This window comes from Narcine bancroftii, chromosome 7, assembly GCF_036971445.1.
Source record: "Narcine bancroftii isolate sNarBan1 chromosome 7, sNarBan1.hap1, whole genome shotgun sequence".
Classification (NCBI taxonomy): domain Eukaryota; kingdom Metazoa; phylum Chordata; class Chondrichthyes; order Torpediniformes; family Narcinidae; genus Narcine; species Narcine bancroftii.
Genome location: NC_091475.1, coordinates 21,141,415 through 21,160,505, shown reverse-complemented (window position 1 = coordinate 21,160,505; position 19,091 = coordinate 21,141,415). Strand labels below are relative to the sequence as shown.

At 45.8% G+C, this 19,091-nt stretch overlaps 2 protein-coding genes across 7 annotated transcripts in view; both read right to left on the bottom strand.

Annotated features, from left to right (window-relative positions):
- The window catches only part of usp25 (ubiquitin specific peptidase 25), a 177,135-nt gene extending 164,993 nt beyond the window's left edge, over window positions 1-12,142 (bottom strand). For 5 of the 6 annotated variants that reach the window (XM_069889045.1, XM_069889047.1, XM_069889050.1 and 2 more), the window contains exon 1: window positions 12,001-12,142. In XM_069889045.1, the coding sequence (XP_069745146.1) occupies window positions 12,001-12,042 (42 nt within the window). In that variant the 5' untranslated portion in view covers window positions 12,043-12,142. Of the gene's footprint in view, window positions 1-8,137; window positions 8,154-12,000 lie in introns of those variants that run through there. The other variant, XM_069889051.1, reaches the window with a different exon arrangement.
- LOC138739972 (uncharacterized) lies at window positions 12,124-12,774 on the bottom strand. Its single transcript, XM_069892428.1, has one exon. The coding sequence runs from the start codon at window positions 12,772-12,774 to the stop codon at window positions 12,124-12,126; it is 651 nt and encodes a 216-aa protein (XP_069748529.1).
- Window positions 12,775-19,091: the final 6,317 nt, after the last annotated feature.

Genomic DNA, 19,091 nt, shown 5'->3' with positions numbered 1-19,091 from the left:
GCACACAAATTACTGAACAAAACTAGAACACATGGGGTTGGGGGTAAGATATTAAGGTGAACTAAGAATTGATTAACATACAAACCTGATTAAAGTGATCATTTCCAAGTTGTGATGTTGTGAATACATTAGCCACATGTTATAATGGGAATTGTTGCTGGGGTTCCAGTTATTCACAATTTACAACAATTTGATTGAGAGACCAACAATGATGTATCCAAGTTTACTAATGACACAAAATGAAGAGGCTTCACGGGATACAAGCAGTCTAATGAATAAGAAAAATCATGGCAGGAACAGGTTTCTGACAAGTGTTGAAAGCAGGCTGACTGGATGCATCATGGCATGGCTTGGCAACCCAAGTGCCCCGATATACAGAAGCCTGCAAGTAGCATATCAAGTAAAGCCTATCACAGGTACCGACTTCCCAACCATATGTGAAGCGCGGCCTCAAGAAGGCAGCTGACATCATAAAGGATCCCCATCACCCCGGTCATAACCGCTTCCTGCTGCTACCTTCAGGCAACAGCTCTAGGTTCTAGTTTTTAATTCAACAGCTATCAAGTTCTAACCATAAACTACTCCAGGGCCAAAAGATCTGTCTGCCTGACTGAAATATCACTTTTTTCTTGCACTAATTGCCACAGTGAATTTCTTTTTATATCATCTCTTTTTCTGTTTTGGCACATGGCAATTATTTAATTTATACTATTGTAGTTGGTGCATCTTGTTTGCCTGTGTGGCTGCAGCAAGCAAGAATTTTGGTATATCCATGCACTGTACTTACATATACGACAATAACCTATCATCTCATCCTTTCAGTCAAATGCTCAGTGAGGCTCATAAAACAAATTCAGCACACACTAAAGAGATCAGTGCCAGTGAAACCAAACCCAACAAGCCTGTATGTCCTTCCAGGCACAGGAGGAATTAGCTTGAAACTAAACAACTTAAATGAGAACCAAAGACATTTAAAGTGGTGCAAGAGTGGCATGTTCACACTTGAGACCCTCCAGAGACTATTCATGACTGCAGAAATGTAATAATGGCGAGAGACTAACATGACCGAAGTGGTTTTATTTAGAACTTACAAACCAGCAAATTATGATCTGGAGAAAGCCACTCAGTCTCTCAAACCTTCCCACATTGCAAAACTTGACTGTAATTTCAACTCCACATTCCTGTCTACCTGCAGAATCTTTCACCCCCTAGCTTATGAAGTATCTCTCTGCTTCAAAAATAATCACAGCCTCTGTTTGTTTATTGTCTTCAATGGAATATTCCTAAATTTTAAACAGTGATCCCTATCTTAGATGCAATTGAGGAAAGGAAACATCATTTCCACAGCCTGTTAAAATCTATCAAGATCTTTAGTTTCAATCAATTCCCTCATCTGAACTCCAGAAAAAGCAAACCAAGGCCGTCCAAATCTTCTCCTACATAATGTACATAACGATCTAGTCAAAGGAAGTAAGAGTGGCTCAAATAAAGTGAATTAAGAAGTCCCATTTCTCCGTAACCAGGTCAAAACTAGAGGACAAGCAATGAAGGCTGTGTTCTAAATTGCTGAAGAAAATTGATCTTCAAGAGTTATGAGGATTTGGAATTCACTGAAGAATGCAGAAACCTTTTCATATTTAAAAATTATCTGGATGATTATTTGAAGACAATCTACAGAGCTACAAACCATATTCAGCAAAACCCCTGGTACCCGGGACCAGGATTGGTAGATGCCAGATAAGTGAATTTTTCAGGTGCTTGAGATTGTGTGATGCATAATTGCCGAACTAATGGCAAGGCATGCCAATTTTAAACTTTGGGTTTTTTTTCTGTGATTTATTTCCGGTCACTTGAGGCTACCTGTTGCTTGAATTCCAGAAAAAGGGGGTTTTACTGTATTGAGATGTGAAATTCATCTAATAGTTATTTTTTGCCCACCATCTCCTTTATGAAAATTTCCGCAATTTAATGATCCAGAAAAATAAATCCAGATGCATGTCACCTGAATCTTGTGATTAAGATTGATTTGAAAAGTAATTTTACTCAAAATAACATTTGGGATACATTTATAATTTCTCAGCTCCAGTTACGGATTTTGACAAAGAGTCTCAGACATGAAACACCAACTCAGTTTCTCCCTCAACAGATGCTGACCTGACCTGCTGAGTGTTCCAACATTTGTACTTTTTTGCATTATTTTAAATATTTTTGAGGATCTGGGTTTTATTAGCAAAGCTGGGATTTATTACAAATCTCTAATTGTCCCTGTCGAAGCCAATAGTTAAACAGCTACAAATGAGTGGCTTATCAGGCTACTTTAGAATTCCTTTATTGGGTCATGTAATAGTACAGAACATATATTACACAAAATTGCCTTCTGCAATGTTGCCCAGTGCCCCTTACAGTACAAGAGAGAGAGAGAGAGAGAGAGAGAGAAGCAAAAGAGCCCCTTCCAAGACACTGGGTGTCCGTGGATTCACCTCCAGCACCCCCACAACCTCTGCAGCTGCAAACACTCCGGTTCACTCCATCGGCAACCTGAGCTCCAGATCCAAACCTCCAACATGATCAGGAAGACTTTGGTGCCTGAGGCCTTTCGGGAGATATTTGTGCCCTCAGCACCTTTTTGAATCCTGGCTCAGATACCTAGTTCCCATGAGCTCGTCTCCAGCAGCCTGCATGCAGTGTAGGTCCCTCAACTACAAGTTGCCAGCAGCCTCTTTGGGTCCATCAGTTGCTGAGCCCCTCGCTGGTCCACCTCTATAATTTATTGTCCTGAAAAGTCAGCTTCTTTGCTTCTCCTTCTCAAATGAGGCCGTTCTCCCCATTTCTAATCCGCTGTGCCTGTCTGCTGCTCCCTGGAGTCTGCAACCCCTTGGAGCTACTGCCGAGCGCAGACACTACCATCATGGGCATAGACCACTTTGTTGCAGGATTTTACTTTCAAAACACCACCAGTTCCTTAAAAAGGCCATTTACTGCCTGCACGGAGCCAGCAGCATTAGGGCCAGGCAGTTAAACCCTTCAGAGCAACACTGTGCCTGAACTATCTGCTCGCCCGGATCCTCAACAGCGGCTGCAAAGAATGCTAGTGAGTCCAGTAATCTGGTAGTTTTTTTGTTTAGTCATCATTGCTGTGCTGTTGTTCCAAATTATTGGGATTTGAACTTGATTCTCTGTAAAGACCTTACACAACATTTCTGTTGACCCAGAACTGGACCTCTTAAGAGGTTTTGAATAATATTTCTTCTAATCCACATGTATTGGATGATTGGGTGTCCACAAACAGAATCCAAAAGTGGAATCTGACCAAAATGGCAATCAGAAGGAGAAACAAAAGTCCCGCCTTTAACAGACACTACATGACAAAGGATGTGACCCTACAGTTTTCTAACGTCTGCGCTCTCTGTCAAGGAGATAGAAGAGATAGAGTTTCAAGCATCCGCTTTCTATTCCTTATTCCAAGCCAGTGATCTCTGCTGAATTAAAACCATGGATTTTATATCACGGGTAAATCCCCATGGCGAACATAACCTTGTTGTTGATTCTGTCCTTGGTCAATCATGGAAGTCTGTTCAACCCAGAGTTTAATTTCAAATCTCTTTATTTACTTGCACCCTTATTTCCATCTCTGCCAGAAAGCAACTTTTTATCTCTATTTACCACCAATGATTTACTGCCCTTATTACCTCCAGATCAACCTCTCCAAAAATTTTCTCAATAACCTCTGAGTTTTACCCTAAATAAATTCTATCTACCCAGAGCTCTCCAACATGGAGACTGACTTTACTATGGTGAAACTCGCAAGTCTGCAGATGCTGTGATTTTAGTAAAAAACACACCAAAATGCTGTAGGAACTCATCCAGTCTTTTAATGTCCATAGGAGACAAAGACAGATTGCCGACGTTTCAGGCCTAACCCCTTCAAGTTGGTGGAGTTCCTCCAGCATTTTGATGTGTTTTGACTTTTTCTATCTCTCACTCACACAGGAGGAAGCTATTTAACTTGTATTAAAGGTAGAGATTGATAGGTTCTTGATTAGTAAGGGCATCAAAGGTGATGGGGAGAAGGCCGGGTAGTGGGGCTGAGTGGGAAAATGGATCAACTCATGATCATTGAATGGTGCAGTGACAACAACCTTGTGGTCAATGTCAGCAAAATCAAGATGATTGTTGGGAAACATGACCCAGTCCTCATCAAGGGCTCAGTAGTGGAGAGAGTCAAGAACTTCAACATCTCCAAGGATCTGTCCTGGAGCCTCCACGTTGATGTAATCACAAAGAAGGCTCACCAGCAGCTATACTTCGCGAGGTGTCTGAGGAGGTTCAGTTCAGTAGGTCATCCAAGACTCTTGTAAACTTCTACAGGTGTACCAAGGAGAGTATTCTGGCTGATTGCATCACTGCCTGGTATGGAGGTGCCAACTCTCAGGTCAAGAATAAACTCCAGAGGGTTGTTAACTCGGCCTGTGACATCACAGACACCAGACTTCACTCCATCGAGGACATCTACAAGAGGTGGTGTCTTAATAAAGCAGTATCTAGGCTATGCCCTCTTCACCCTGCGACCATCAGAGAAAAGGTACAGGAGCCTAAAAACGAGCCCTCAGCAGCACAAGGGCAGCTTCTTCCCTGCTGCCATCAGATTCCTGATTAATCAATGAACCAAAGATTCTGCCTGACTTTTCATTCCTTTATTTATTTTATTTTTATAGTCATGTTGTAGGATGGTTATAATATGTGTGTTTGCACTACAATGCTGTCGCAAAACACCAAATCTCATGACAATAAATCCTGATTCTGATTAAATGGTGGGGTAGACTCAATGGCCTGAATAGCTCATTTTTGCTCCTGTCTTATCCTCCTTTTCAATTCAGTTATCTTATGGCAGATTTGTCTTTTGAACATTATCCTTCAATAAAGTCTGTTATGCAGCACAGACTATTCGGCCCAATTCTGCTTTATCGACTAAGTTATCTAGCTGAGCTAATCCCACTTGGCAGGGTTCAGACCATTTAACCCTTTCCTATCAAAATACCTGTCCAAATTTTATAATTGTGTTCACCTCTATCACTTCCTCTGACAGCTCATTCCACATATCCACTATCTCTGGAGGAAAATTATCTCGATTGGATCCCTCTTACATCTTTTCCCCCTCACCTTCTATCCCTGCCCTCTAGTTTTAGACTCTCCTACCCCGGGAAAAGAACCTTTACCATTCACCTTATCTATGCTTCTGATCCATCAGAAAATTATAATTCTGGCTTGCAAACACCAATGTGTTCCTTTATTCCAGGGTAAGGAGATAGATCTGAAAGCATTGAAAGGTGAGGATTTTTTAAAAATTAATATCTGGTGTGTAAAACTGTTGTATACCAATCAATTTACCCTTGGGATTGGCAAGTTCACCAATAGTATCATGGTGTTATTGCACAGTACAATGCATAAACAAATTCCTTTGCCTCCCCACAAGTTACCTTCACGTATTTCTTGCACAGCACTCAGCCATCTCAATTTGACACCTGGCAGAGCCTTCTAAACCTTCACTAATTCTCCTCCTCACTTCTGCAAGTCTTTGTAGAAGTGCAACTAGATCATTGCTTCCAAAATCACACCGATCACCTTTGAAATATCAAAGCCTTCTATCTGTCAAAGATAAAAACAAAATGCTGGAGAAACTCAGCTGGTCTTTCACTGTCTATAGGAGACAAAGATAGATTGTACTTAATGTAGCAAAGATAAAGATACAAAAAACATTTGGGCTCGAGTCCTTCATCTTGATGAAAAACCTTGTTGAAGGGCTCAAGTCCAAAACGTTGGTTATGTATCTTTCTTTACCTTTGCTACATAAAGGACACTGTTTGACCTGCTGAGTTTCTCAGCATTGTGTTTTTACTTCAACCACAGTGTCTGCACACTTTCATGTTTTTATTTTTATACCAAAGGTATCTATCATAGGTTTATGTATCCCAAATGAGCTCAAACAGGAACTAAACTGGCTTGAACAGTGGGAAATTAGTTGAAATAAAAAGAGTGGCAAACACGATTTAAGGTCATAGAAATTATCACAGGATTCATAGCTAAAAGTACGGCACGGTTAGTACAATGCTATTATAAAGCCAGTGACCTGGGTTTGATTCCCACACTGTCTGCAAGGAGTTTGTACGTTCTCCCCAATGTCTACATGGGTTTCCTCTGGATGCTCTTGTTTCCTCCCACGTTCTAAAGACGTGCAGGGTTAGAAAATCAATTGGTATTTGGGTAGCATGGGCTTGTAAGCTGGATGTGCCTGCTACTGCGTTGTCTCGAAATCAAAATTGAATTAAAATTAATTTAAAAATGAAACAATTCTCTTGTGAAGAAAACCATAAATTCTCAGAAATTAAATTCAGAAACTTCGCTTTAAAAGGTCGGTTGAAACCAATAACAAAAACAAGAAGCACTCGATGAATCAGGCAGTATCTTTGGAAAGAGAAACTAATATTTCAGGTCTTGCCCCTTGGTCAGAATTAATATGCTGTTGTGAGTTCTCACTCAAAGACTGGGAATAATTTCAGCCACTTTTAATTTTAGAGTATAATAGCAGGATAGTTGAAATATTATATGAAATCCAAGACCTGGACTATAACACTGGGCAACGAAGAACACTTTTGGGTGTATGAAAGACGAAAGTCTACAGATGATGTAATTGTAGGAAAAACACACTGAAATGCTGGAGGATCTCAGCTGGTCTTGCAGCGTCCATAGGAGAGAAAGATGTTTTGGGCCTGAGCCCTTCTTCAGGGAATATGCAATTTCAGTGTGTTTTTACTTTTGGGTATATTTTATGGATTTTGGCTGCTGATCACAAAAATCACTAAAATTTTCCTGTCACATACCATTTTTCGAGATGTAACCTACTTTTGTGATTTCCTGTTATATTTTTAAGGTGCTTCAAGCAGACAAAACCACGAAGTGCCGCACGTCATTGAAAATTCATTTCCTGCATTCGCACTTGGACGTCTTCCCGGCTGATCTTGGTGCAGTCAGTGACGAACACGGTGAAAGGTTTCACCAGGACATTGCAGCCATGGAAAAGTGGTATCAGGGCAACTGGAATCCATCAATGCTGGCTGGTTATTTTTGGACACTAACAAGAGGTATCAGATTCTGAGTGCAAACAAAAATCAGTGGCAGAACATTTAGGTCAGTTGAACTAATGCAATGTGTCCGCATCGTTATGCAATTAAACATGCTAAATTCAATTAAAGTTAATGTTTCTCCAACTTCCCTCATGATACAGCAAACCTGAAATTATCTTTTGTGTTCAGCTTGAAGTTGTCTATCATAACTTCCAATTTATTTACAGGAAGCAAAACTCTTAAAAAAAATTTGTTGTCCAGTGCTGCATTTCCCAAATTGGGTTCTGCAGAAGATATGGGTAGTAGTAATTAAAACTTTTAATAACAATTTTTATTTAACTTAAATTACTTTTAACCTGTGTTTCTAAACAGATGCCTCGACATTAACAAAAAAAAAGGCATCTTCAACTAACGACACTCAGATTTCTTTTTGCGCGAGGCTGGCCACATTTTTAAAATTTAAACTGCCTCCTTCACCTCTCGCTCACTCACTTGTTCCTTCCTTCCCTCCACCTCGCTCCCTCACCCCTCCCTCTCGCTGGGGTTGGTCGGTGATGGTGTTGGGTCAGGACCGGGACCTGCGCTGATCGAGATGTCATGGGCTAATGGTATGGTTGCAGTCGGGGTCACTGGCAGAGGCGATGGTGGCTCCAACACCTGGTCGGCAGGGACCGGAGTTAGCAATGGAGGCATTGGAAGCTCGGACTTGTTGGCAGCAGGGGCCAGGATGCACACCCATGTCAGAAGTTCCACCTGCGGGTAGCCAGGGCGGATACCCACATCAGAGGCTTTGTAGGCGAACGGGGACAGGTTGGAAACTGCTTCAGAAAGGTCAATGATGGTGGGCATTTGGGGTCTGGGAGGTTGTTGATACTTGTATTTGGCAATTTGGTTCATATTTAGTTCAAACAAAATAATCAAATTCTAAAGAAATGGGATTTTGCACGCACTGTCTCAGATTACTTACTGTTTAATAAAAATAATTTAATTTAAATTAGACTCAACCACACTCATACCAGAAGTTGACGCCATTCTACTTCCAGTCAGCTTCTGGTTCATAACTACAGGGTCCCGTGATTCCAAGTGCTCCCCAAAAAGGTTCCACGAGCTAAAATGTTTGGGAAGCCCTGATCCAAACTGCATTCAAGCTCCACAGCAGCTGTTAGGGAATTTAAATTTAGTTACTGAAGAGAAAACAACCATTGGTAAAGATGCCACTGAAAACAATCTAGCTCATTAATTTTATTCAGAGGAAGAAAATAAACTCGGCCAGCCCTGTCTGGCCTATGCGCATCTCCTGATGCGGCTGACAGAGATATCTTCGGAAAAATCCTAGCTAGGGGAATTTGTAAAGAGCAAATCATTTTTGGCCGAGCCAGTAAGGTCCATTCTCGCAAATCAAAAATTGGTGGCAAGAGGAGAAGCTGGCAGATTCTGTCTCAGATAATCACAAGCTGGATTTCTCTGGTACGCTTCAAATGTCACCCAACATCACAACAATCCTCAACATGAAAATATGCTGCCTATTATACAACAGAAAATGAAAAATAAATAATTCTACGTAAAATGTGGTACCTTGCAGCCTGTCAATACTCAGTCAGAAAATAACACGAGCATTTATAAAAATTCAGAATGCCCCAAGTGCTTTAAAGCCAAAATATGATTTGTGCAGTCACTGGAGCGAAGTAGGAAAGGTGCATCCAATTTTCACACAGCAAAATCCCACAGAGCAATACGAAGTAGGCCAAACCACCTGTTTTTTTGTGTTGCAAGTTGAGGAAAGACTACTGAGGGCACTAGGGCAGCTCTCCCTGCTGCTCTACAAAACAGAGTGGTACAATGTTGCAGGGTCATGAGGGTCAGAGAGAGTCTCGGCTTAATGTCCCATCTGAACAACTCTGGTAAGAAATAATGCTCCACATTGTAGACCATAAAAGTGGCATCTGCATCATATAGAACATGTAATGCTACAACACAGAACAAGCCCATGATGTGGTGTCAACCTATAAACCTACACAGTAATCTAACCCTTCCCTACCTCACACCCATAATCCCATCTATGTGCCTAAGAGTCCTTTCATTGTTCCTATTGGACCAGTCTCCACCATCACTCCGGATAACGCATTCGAGGCACCCACCATTCTCTGTGTAAAAAACTTGCATCTCCCTTAAACTTTCCTCCACTCACCTTAAACAGATCTCCTCTGGCATTTGCTATTGTCACCCCAGAAAAAAGGTGTTGCCTGTCCACCCTACGTAGGCCCCTCATAATCTTTCTACCTCTACTAAGTAATTTCTCATCCTTCATCACTCCAAAGAGATTATTGCCAGATTTCCCATCTATATCATTCTGATTGTAGAATTAGAAGTTCTGAATAGTGTCGTTTTTTTCATTGGGGAAACCAAATTTAATGTAACAAATTCGACACAAAGCAATGTTAACGTTGCAAAATGCTGCAAATCACAAGAGTGAATTTGGCACTAAAACTGACATGTTTTATCAGTAAAAAGAAGATACTTAAAGAAACATTTTAAAACAGAGGCCAAAACATTAGGAAAATATTCCAAAGGTTAAGCCTTGGAAACAGAAACCACAGCCACAAAGATGGAGTTACGATTGTCCAGGATGATCAAGAAGAGAGTACAAAGAAATATAAAAAACATTCCAAACTTGTTTTATAATGCATCTGGTGTCAGAGTTATAGATTTTATTTCTCTTCAGAGAGAGAGAGAGAGAGAAATATTACAAACCCAGCCCCAACAACACAACTCAAGACACCCATCCATATCATAGTCCTGCATCTTCACTGACCACTACTCCCAAACTGCTTCAATGCATCATCAAGCGACCTGCCTGGCATGAACATTCCCACTTCCATAACAACCTACAAATATCTGGTTGCCACAAAAGACACCAGGTCCTCACCTCCCCTTCACTTTCTCAAACTGTGATTCTCCATCAAGCCACCCTTCTCAAACAGATCTTCCTCATTTCCTTCTTCGCTGATCCAGCTAATTTCCATCTGAACCTCACCCTTTGCTCCCTCTTCCTGAATACCCCTCACCTCACTCCCATCTGCTCCCTCAGAGTCATCTCCATGTCTCAGGATCCCCCTCCCTCCCCCTGAATACCCCTCACCTCACTCCCATCTGCTCCCTCAGACTCCTCTCCACGTCTCAGGATCCCACTCCCTCCCTCAGGCATACCCTCCCTCCATCTATCTCTCAAACTCATCACCTTTCCACCTCCATCTCCCCCTCATCCAACCCCATCCCTCCATCTCCCTCACACTATGCACCTCCCTTCTGTACTCTTTCGCTCAGTCAGGCTCCTTACACCTCTCCCTCTCCCTACCACACTTTCTCTCAGCCGTAACCTCCTTCCATCCCTTCTACAGCTTCCACCTCCCTCCACATCACCATCAAGCTACTCTGAACTTCAGTCATCCCGATTGGCCTCTCAGCGCTCCCCACCATCGTTCAGTCTCTCTTACCATGCCCCTCATTCATGTTCTCCCCTTACCCCCATCCTGCAGCAGAAATCCTTTTCCTACCTCTTCTCACCACCCCTCTCTCAATAATGCTGTCCTCCAAAAACCTTATGGGTCCCTCCAGTCTGGGCTGCATTAGTCTGCCTCCTCCCTCACCCCTTTCCCTTGACCCCAACTCCCTCTACCCAAGACCCTACCTTCCCCACCAACCCCAAGCTCTTCCTCCTTCCCCTTCAGCTGCAAACTAACCCTCTCCACATACCCCTCTAACCCCAAACTTTCCCTCTTCTCATCCCCTAACTCCACGCTACTCCCTCCATCTCTACCCTCTCCCCATCCCCTTCCCTCCCTCACCTACTTTCAAAATCACCAAACACTTACTCCTTTCCTATATTCACTCCCTCCATCCACCTTCCATATAACTTTCATGCACACCCCTCTGCGGCTGCCCATCGAGCTACCTTATTTTTTCCTTCAGCTCCTTCACCCACCCACTCCTCCACTATCCTTCCACCCACAACCTACACCTGACTCATTCACACTCACACTCTGGACCCTCCCTTTCCTCATTCTCCCCATGCCTCTCTCCTTGCTCTCAACTCTCCCACCCACCTCATTCCCCCTATTCCTCCCCCCTCGCCCTCCCCCTCCCCTCTCCCTCCCTCTCGCCCTCCCTCTCTACCCTCTACCACCCCCCTCCCTCTCGCCCTCCCCCTCTCTACCCTCTACCACCCCCTCTCCCTCCCCCGCTCCCCGCCTCCTCCCCCGCCCCCGCCACCTCCCCCTTTCCCGCCGCCTCCCCTCCCCTCACTGCCTCCCTCCCCCCCACTCTCCCCGCTCCCTCCCTCCCCCGCACTCTCCCCGCTCCCTCCCTCCCCCCCCCGCACTCTCCCCGCTCTGCCTCCCTCCCCCCCGCACTCTCCCCGCTCCCTCCCTCCCCCCGCACTCTCCCCGCAACCTCCCTCCCCCCCGCACTCTCCCCCGCTCCCTCCCTCCCCCGCTCCCTCCCTCCCCCGCTCCCTCCCTCCCCCGCTCCCTCCCTCCCCCGCTCCCTCCCTCCCCCGCTCCCTCCCTCCCCCCGCTCCCTCCCTCCCCCCGCTCCCTCTCCCTATTCCCTCCCTGCCCGCTCCCCCTCCCTCCCCCCGCTCCCTCCCTGCCCCCTCTCCCTGCTGCCCGGCTTTCCACTACGCCAGCGCGCTGGCCCCGGAGAGAGAGAGAGAGAGATAGACGCCGCGCTGGGCCCGAGGCCTGGGGCTGGCGTGGTGGGGCAGGCGGGATAAACAAGTGCCTGAGCCCGTGAGAACCGGGGCGGGGGGAGGGGGTTCGGGGACGCCGAGGAAGCGGGGTGGGGGTGGGGGTGGGGGGGGGGGCGCCTTGCCTTGCCTTACCTTCTGTGAGTGCGGCTGCAAGACATTCTGCTCCACCGTCATGGCCGCGCCGAGCCGAGCAGAGCTGAGGGACGGGGGTGGAGCTGGGGGAGGAGGAGGAGGGGCTGTGGTCGGTGGGAGGGTCTAGGGAGGAGGCGGGGCTGCGGAGGGGAGGGGCTGAGGCAGTGGGAGGGGCTGGGGAGAGGGAAGAAGGAGGGGCTGAGGAGCGGGTGGGGCTGAGGATGGGGAGGGGCTGTGACAGGGGGAGGGGCTGTGACAGGGGGAGGGGCTGACAGGGGGAGGGGCTGTGACAGGGGAGGGGCTGTGACAGGGGGAGGGGCTGACAGGGGGAGGGGCTGTGACAGGGGAGGGGCTGTGACAGGGGGAGGGGCTGTGACAGGGGAAGGGGCTGACAGGGGGAGGGGCTGTGACAGGGGGAGGGGCTGTAACAGGGGGAGGGGCTGTGACAGGGGAGGGGCTGTGACAGGGGGAGGGGCTGTGACAGGGGGAGGGGCTGTGACAGGGGGAGGGGCTGACAGGGGAAGGGGCTGACAGGGGGAGGGGCTGTGACAGGGGAGGGGCTGTGACAGGGGGAGGGGCTGTGACAGGGGGAGGGGCTGTGACAGGGGAGGGGCTGTGACAGGGGGAGGGGCTGTGACAGGGGGAGGGGCTGTGACAGGGGGAGGGGCTGACAGGGGGAGGGGCTGTGACAGGGGGAGGGGCTGTAACAGGGGGAGGGGCTGTGACAGTGGGAAGGGGCTGTGACAGGAGGAGGGGCTGAGGAAGGAGCTGCATGTTTGGAGGGGCTGATCGAGGGAGTGGTGGAGGGGCTGGGAAGGAAGTTGTTGGGTGGGGGACTAGGGGCTGGGGTAGGGGCGGGGGAGGGACTAGGGAAGGGACTGAGTGTAGGGGAGGATCTGGGGTAGGGAGCTGGGAAGGGGGTTGGGCTGGAGCAGGAGGGGAGGATTTGGGGATGGGAAGAAGCTGGATCGGGGAGGAGCTGGAGCAGGGGAGGAGGCAGGTGAAGGTGGAGGTGGGAGGAGCTGGAGCAGGGAGAGGGGCTGAGAAGGGGTGGAGCTTGAGAAGTGGGTGCGGCTGTGGGAAGCATGGGGCTGGGGAGAGGGAGGTACAGGGTGTGGGGAGAGTGACTTGAGTTAAGACTGAGGTAGGGTTGGAGGAATGATCGTGCAGGGTGAGGGTGAAAGGGCTAAGAGAGGGGGCAGGGGCTGTGGGAGTGTCTGGGGAGGGGGATGGGCTGTGGTAGGGGAGGGTATGGGAGGGGTTGGGAGAGGGGGCTAGTCGGAGGTAGAGGGGAGGGCTTGGAGCAGGGGAGCTGTCGCTGGGGAGAGGGAGGAGCTGGAGGAGGGGCTGGTGGAGGGGTAGAGGCTGGTGGAGTAGAGGCTGGTGGAGGGGTAGAGGCTGGTGGAGGCGTAGAGGCTGGTGGAGGGGTAGAGGCTGGTGGAAGGGTAGAGGCTGGTGGAGGGGTAGAGGCTGATGGAAGGGTAGAGGCTGGTGGAGGGGTAGAGGCTGATGGAAGGGTAGAGGCTGGTGGAGGGGTAGAGGCTGGTGGAGGGGTGAGGGGTCTGGACCAAAGTTTCTTAATTCCCTGCTGGTGTTCGGCTTCTATGGTTCAAATTTTGTTCTCTGATGAAATAATGATTATTAGAATATTTTCTTAATAAAATGTCAGCAAATGAAACAATATTTTACTCAACACATGACTTATCTGTGGGAGAAAAGCTATCAAGGGTTGCTAAATCAGAAATCAATACATCAGTTTTTGATATTAAGTGAACCAGGGATGTATATAATTCAGCCCAGGAGAGAAACACCGAGGTCAGAAATTAACCACGAAACTGAACCAGCCTGCCTCCAAAATCACTTACTTGACCTCGCACATTTTTACATTCTGCCCAACTGCTAATCTTATTTTTACTCTTCATTTTCTAATAATTTGATTTCTCTCATCTTATGCGCTGTTATGTGTTGCGTGTGTTTTATGTACCTGGGAATCTGCAGCAAGTAAGACATTGCATCTCTCAGGTTAGACTTTTACTGTATCTGTTGTTATGCATATGACAATAAACCATTTGTTCATTCAAATAAAAATCACAGATTTCTAAGGAAAGGAGTATTTTAAGATCGACAAAAAAAATTACTTGAGTGATAATGCGGGATTCTTAATCGAAACAGGAGCTAAGACCCGACTGGATAACTAACATCAACATGACTCAATGATGTTTGATATCAAAGTTCAAACTTCAGATTAATTATCAGAGTATGTTCATGACATCACATACTACCCTAAGATTCTTTATCCTGCAGGTCAAGCAGAATTTCTACCTATCAGTAAAGCAAGAGAGCAAAGATTTAAAGGAGACCCAAGGTGCTCCTTCTTCATGCAGAGGGTGGTGGGTAGATGGAACCAACTGCCAGAGCATGTGGAAGAAGCAGGGACAATTGTAACGTTCAAAATGCATTCAGATGGCCTTATGTGTGGCCAGGAAGTGCATAGTAGTAACATGGAAGTCTTACTTTCATCAACTCATGGAGAGGTGGTCTTCAGAGATGAATAGCTGCATCCCACTTGAAAAAAAATCACATACAATCTCAGGAGAGGATATAACACCTTCCTAAAAAATCTAGCAGCCTTATATGAGCATACTGGTTCCTCACTGGTGCCAATATAGGGTTAAACCTCTGGAAAGATTTTTATTTGTATTATCATGTCTCCAATTGTTTTACTGTACGCTGATAATGGGATGATCTTTTATTGTGTTTCTTTGTACTTTCTCTGTTTAATAGGACAAAAAGAGGGGAGGGGTCCTCTTGATATGATTGTTAAATATATTTAAAATGATAAAATGTTGTAGCGAGCTGAGCGACTGCACAGTTAGGTGGGCCGAATCGTCGCCCCAGTCATCTGACACAAGATGGTGTAGGCCCCCCTTCCCTTCCAAGGAGAAGCTCGCAATTGGTGACGTGTTGCTCGGGGGACAGCACCACTTACATGTTGCGTGCTGCTGGAGGGGGAGAGATGCTGCAACATGCTGACATCACTTCCTAAGGCCAGCATGCCCCTCACAGGAAGTGGGCGGTCTCTTCGAGCAGCGCGAGGAATTCAAAATAAAGTTCAGTTACTGGTTCACCTCGTTGTAATGCACGTCGAAAGAAGCAAAGACTTGTTGATCCAAACCAAGGCTTTTATTAACTAAAAGACTGGAGCATATCACAAGTAGATCGACCAGTCCAGAATGACCTGGTCTGGCTAGGAGCAATCCTTTAAGACCTGCCAGTAAGTGTGGTTACACTCTCAGCCAATCACAGTCATCCTACTCTACCATCTGTACATATGTACATATACACATTGGTGATAGAATCTGTACTACCACACTCGTGCTGTGTGGATGTCTCTCATTCTGGTAGCGCTGCCTTTAGCAGACGCCACAATATTACAAAATCCATTCAGACAGGTACATGGATTGGAAGGGTTTGTTTGTGGGCTAAATACAGGTAAATGAGACTGATTTGGTTGTCATAGATGTTGGGCCAAAAGGGCCTATTTCTATGTTTCAAAGTTCAGATTTATTGTCAGTACAATACATGGGCATCACATTCAACCCTGCAATTCTATTTCCTGTGGGTCAGGCTGAATTTCTACTTGCCAGTAGTGCAAAAAAAAATTGTATTAAGAAAAGATACATATATAAAACAGAGGATGTCAAAATGGAAGGAAATGCAAACAAACTGACTGTCCAATACAGAAAATAAATATTCAATAATAATAATGTTGAAAGTAAGAGTCCTTAAATGAGTCTCTGATTGAGTTTGTTATTGAGGGGTCTGGCGGTGGAGGGTAGCAGCTGTTCCTGAACCTGGTGGTGCGAGTCTTGTGATCCCTGCACCTCTTTCCTGATGGCAGCAGAGAGGACAGAGCATGTGCTGGGTGCTGTGGATCCCTGATGGTTGCTGTGCTTCTCCGACAGCAGCATTCCCCGAAGATTTTCTACATTAGAATATTAGTCTCATTCCACATCTTGGAGTGGATTTGTTTAACTAAAACATGCTCAGAGCATGTGGCAGAGTTCTGCACCACAACATCTCTTCTTGCCTGCCGCGGACCATCTTTTCTTCTCTTCCCCAGCGATTTGAATAATGGAGTGCGAGGTAAAATGAGAGGCTTTCAGAACCATGGCCAGCTCTTCGTCAACCAAGAAAGAGAACTGAAAACGAGACGCAGGAGTAAAAGAAAATAAAAATGAACGATGATTTGCTGCCCAGTTACCCCAATCCTGTGACCTCCTCATTCACGATAGTCCAGGTTCATGTAAACACTATCGAATATTTATAACTTCAATCTCACTTTAATGTCTCCTGTTCCCTGAAAAACAAATAGGTTTTCATAGAATTGACACATCACAGAAACAAACCCTTTGGCCCATCAAATCAATACATCAAGCAGCCCTAATTCTACAGTAATACCATTTTATTCCCACCACATTCCTTTTTACTCCCGATCCCCCTCTCTTCCTACTGCTCACCTACAAATCAAAAGAAACTTACACCAGCCAGTTATGTCTTCAGGGTGCAGGAAGAAACCAACATCACAGGGAGAACACACAAACTCCACCCAGGTTCGAGTTGAACCTGGGTCACTGGAGCCGTGAGTCAGCCAACTAAACTAGCTGCCCACTGTGCCGTCCTATATTATGGTTAAGCGATTCAAGAGGGAGCTGTTCCAGCAACAGGATGGGATGGACCTGCTTTGCTAGTGATGGCCAGAACCCAAGAATGATTTAAGATTCAAAATTCAATTTATTGTCATGCAATAAAAACAATGTCATATTACTTAAAATTGCTTTTGCTGCTGTAAGCCAGACAGATTCATCATCAGAATTGCCTGAAGCACTTCTTACAGTCAGAGAAAGAGAAGGAAATGGGAGTGTGTCCCTCCCCTACCCCCCCCCCCCCCCCCAGTCTCTGAGTGTCTGTGGATTTGCCTCCAGTGCTCCCGCATCCTCTGCAGCCACATAAGAGTCCAGCCAAACATCAACAACCTGAGTTCCAGATCCAAACCTCTTGACACGATCAGGAACACTTCAGCGATCTCGGCACCATCTCACATCCCATTCCCGATGCCTGGTACCCCTTCAGCCAGTTTCAAGCCAGTCTCCAGCAATCTGCAGCCTGGTGCAATTCCCTTGACCTCAGTGTAATGGAGGGTTAAAACCATGTGCTCAGATGCTTCCTTCCTTATGTGAAACTGACAACACTGGGGCCACACTCAGGTCACCTTACTTTCAGAATTAGCAGATGTAATTAAACTCAGCCATGGGGATTTATCTGAAGATACACTTTGAAATGGAATTCCACCGTGAGGCCCAGGGAAAGCAGTTGTCAAATACGACACTCTGAAATTGACGTATTGGTCACAACCTGTCTTGCTCAAGAAGTTTTAATGAGTCCTTGTATCTACGAGATAAACTAGGAAATCATAGCATCCTGGTTCCATAATAATCAATCTTCTAAATTGTAGAATAGTATGCTCAGCTTTGATTTTGACTGACAAATGTTAGAGGGAGTGGGTGCATGATTAATTGTTCTTTCCTAAATGCAGGATGGCATGGTATTGCTAAAGCCTTAGAAGTTTCAATAAGTCTTTGTATCTACGAGATAAACCAGGATATCATAGCATCCTGCTCCATAATAATTAATCTTCTAAATTGTAGAATAGTATGCTCAGCTTCGATTTTGACTGACAAATGTTAGAGGGAGTGGGTGCATGATTAATTGTTTTTGGGGTATAAAAGTCTGTGGTCCCAACTGCCAAAGCAAGGCAATGACGGCACACTTGTAGTAGGCTGCCGGGGCGCCGGTAGCAGCTCCTTCACCTCCCCCGACCGGGACGTTGCTCGGACTCTAGCTGTTCTTCCTTCTTGACAAGGGATGTTCCCATCCCTCGGAGAGTCTAAACTTCAGCAGCAGCCAGCTCACAGCCTCTGTGGGTTCCTCACCACCAGTTTTCACCAGCATGTGGCTCTTTCAGCCCAGAGCCCCTCACTGGTCTGCCACTATGGTCACTGTCCCATGGGTCATCTCCTCTGCTGTTCCTTCTCAGATAGGGATTGGTCTCCCCTTTTTCTGGTGTCCTGCACCAGTCCTCTCCCTTTCCCAGAGTCTTCTACCCCTCACAAAATTGACAATAAATTCTGCTTCTGATATCCTATGAAATGTAAGAACTGCCTAAGCAACTCTATTAATCACCAAGTCATAGAAGGCAGTAGAGACATAATGAGGGTAAATGGAATGAATGCAGGTGGATGCAATAGGCAGCATGGACATGATGGGCCAAAGGGTCTGTTTCTGTGCTATACAGCTCTGCGATGTAAATGGAAAAATCTGTTTGTGTTGAGAGCTGGTTGATCAGTTCGTTACAGAGTGCCCAATATCGAATCACTGAGACTGAGTGAAAAGGGGAGACCAGCTCACCTAAATGTCTAAGTGAAGCTGGAATGAGCAATGTATGAATCAACCTGGGTTCCAAAGTACCCCACTCTTTAAACTCTTATTCTGTCCAAATGTTGTCTAAGATAAGTAACGAAGCAGATCTCTAAGCAAAGCAAGATTTTGGTGAAGTCTCACCATGTCATAGTAAAATGAAGTAAGAGTGAGAGGGGTTGAACAGAGGCAAATATTAACTGCTGGTGGGAAACCATCTATTCTTTTCCAGTGGGCCAGGTGGAAATTCTGTCTGGCCGACAGGAAAAAGAATCTCAGGGTTGTATGTGATGTCATGTACATTGAGAATAAATTTGAACTTGAAGTTGAATCCAGTTAAACACACCCAGTGTTTTGCTATTCCACATTGTTGAGGATATACACAGGCGTGTGATGTCATAACAGCATTGTATTCTGACGCTGCAGAGAACCATTTTTAGTTTTGCAATAAAGAATGAACAAAGCACACACATCTCCTTGTGCTAGTGTATTTTTAAGGACTAAATACACAACAAATTGACAGTGAAGGATCAAAATGAACACTATTCCACACTCCAAATCTGGAGAAGAAGAATGGAAAGTGGAAAAGCAAAACTGGAGTCACGTTGAGCCAC

Excerpts from the sequence above, each read along its gene's own strand:
- LOC138739972 (XM_069892428.1), bottom strand. The coding sequence starts at position 12,774 with ATGCAGCTCCTTCCTCAGCCCCTCCTCCTGTCACAGCCCCTTCCCACT.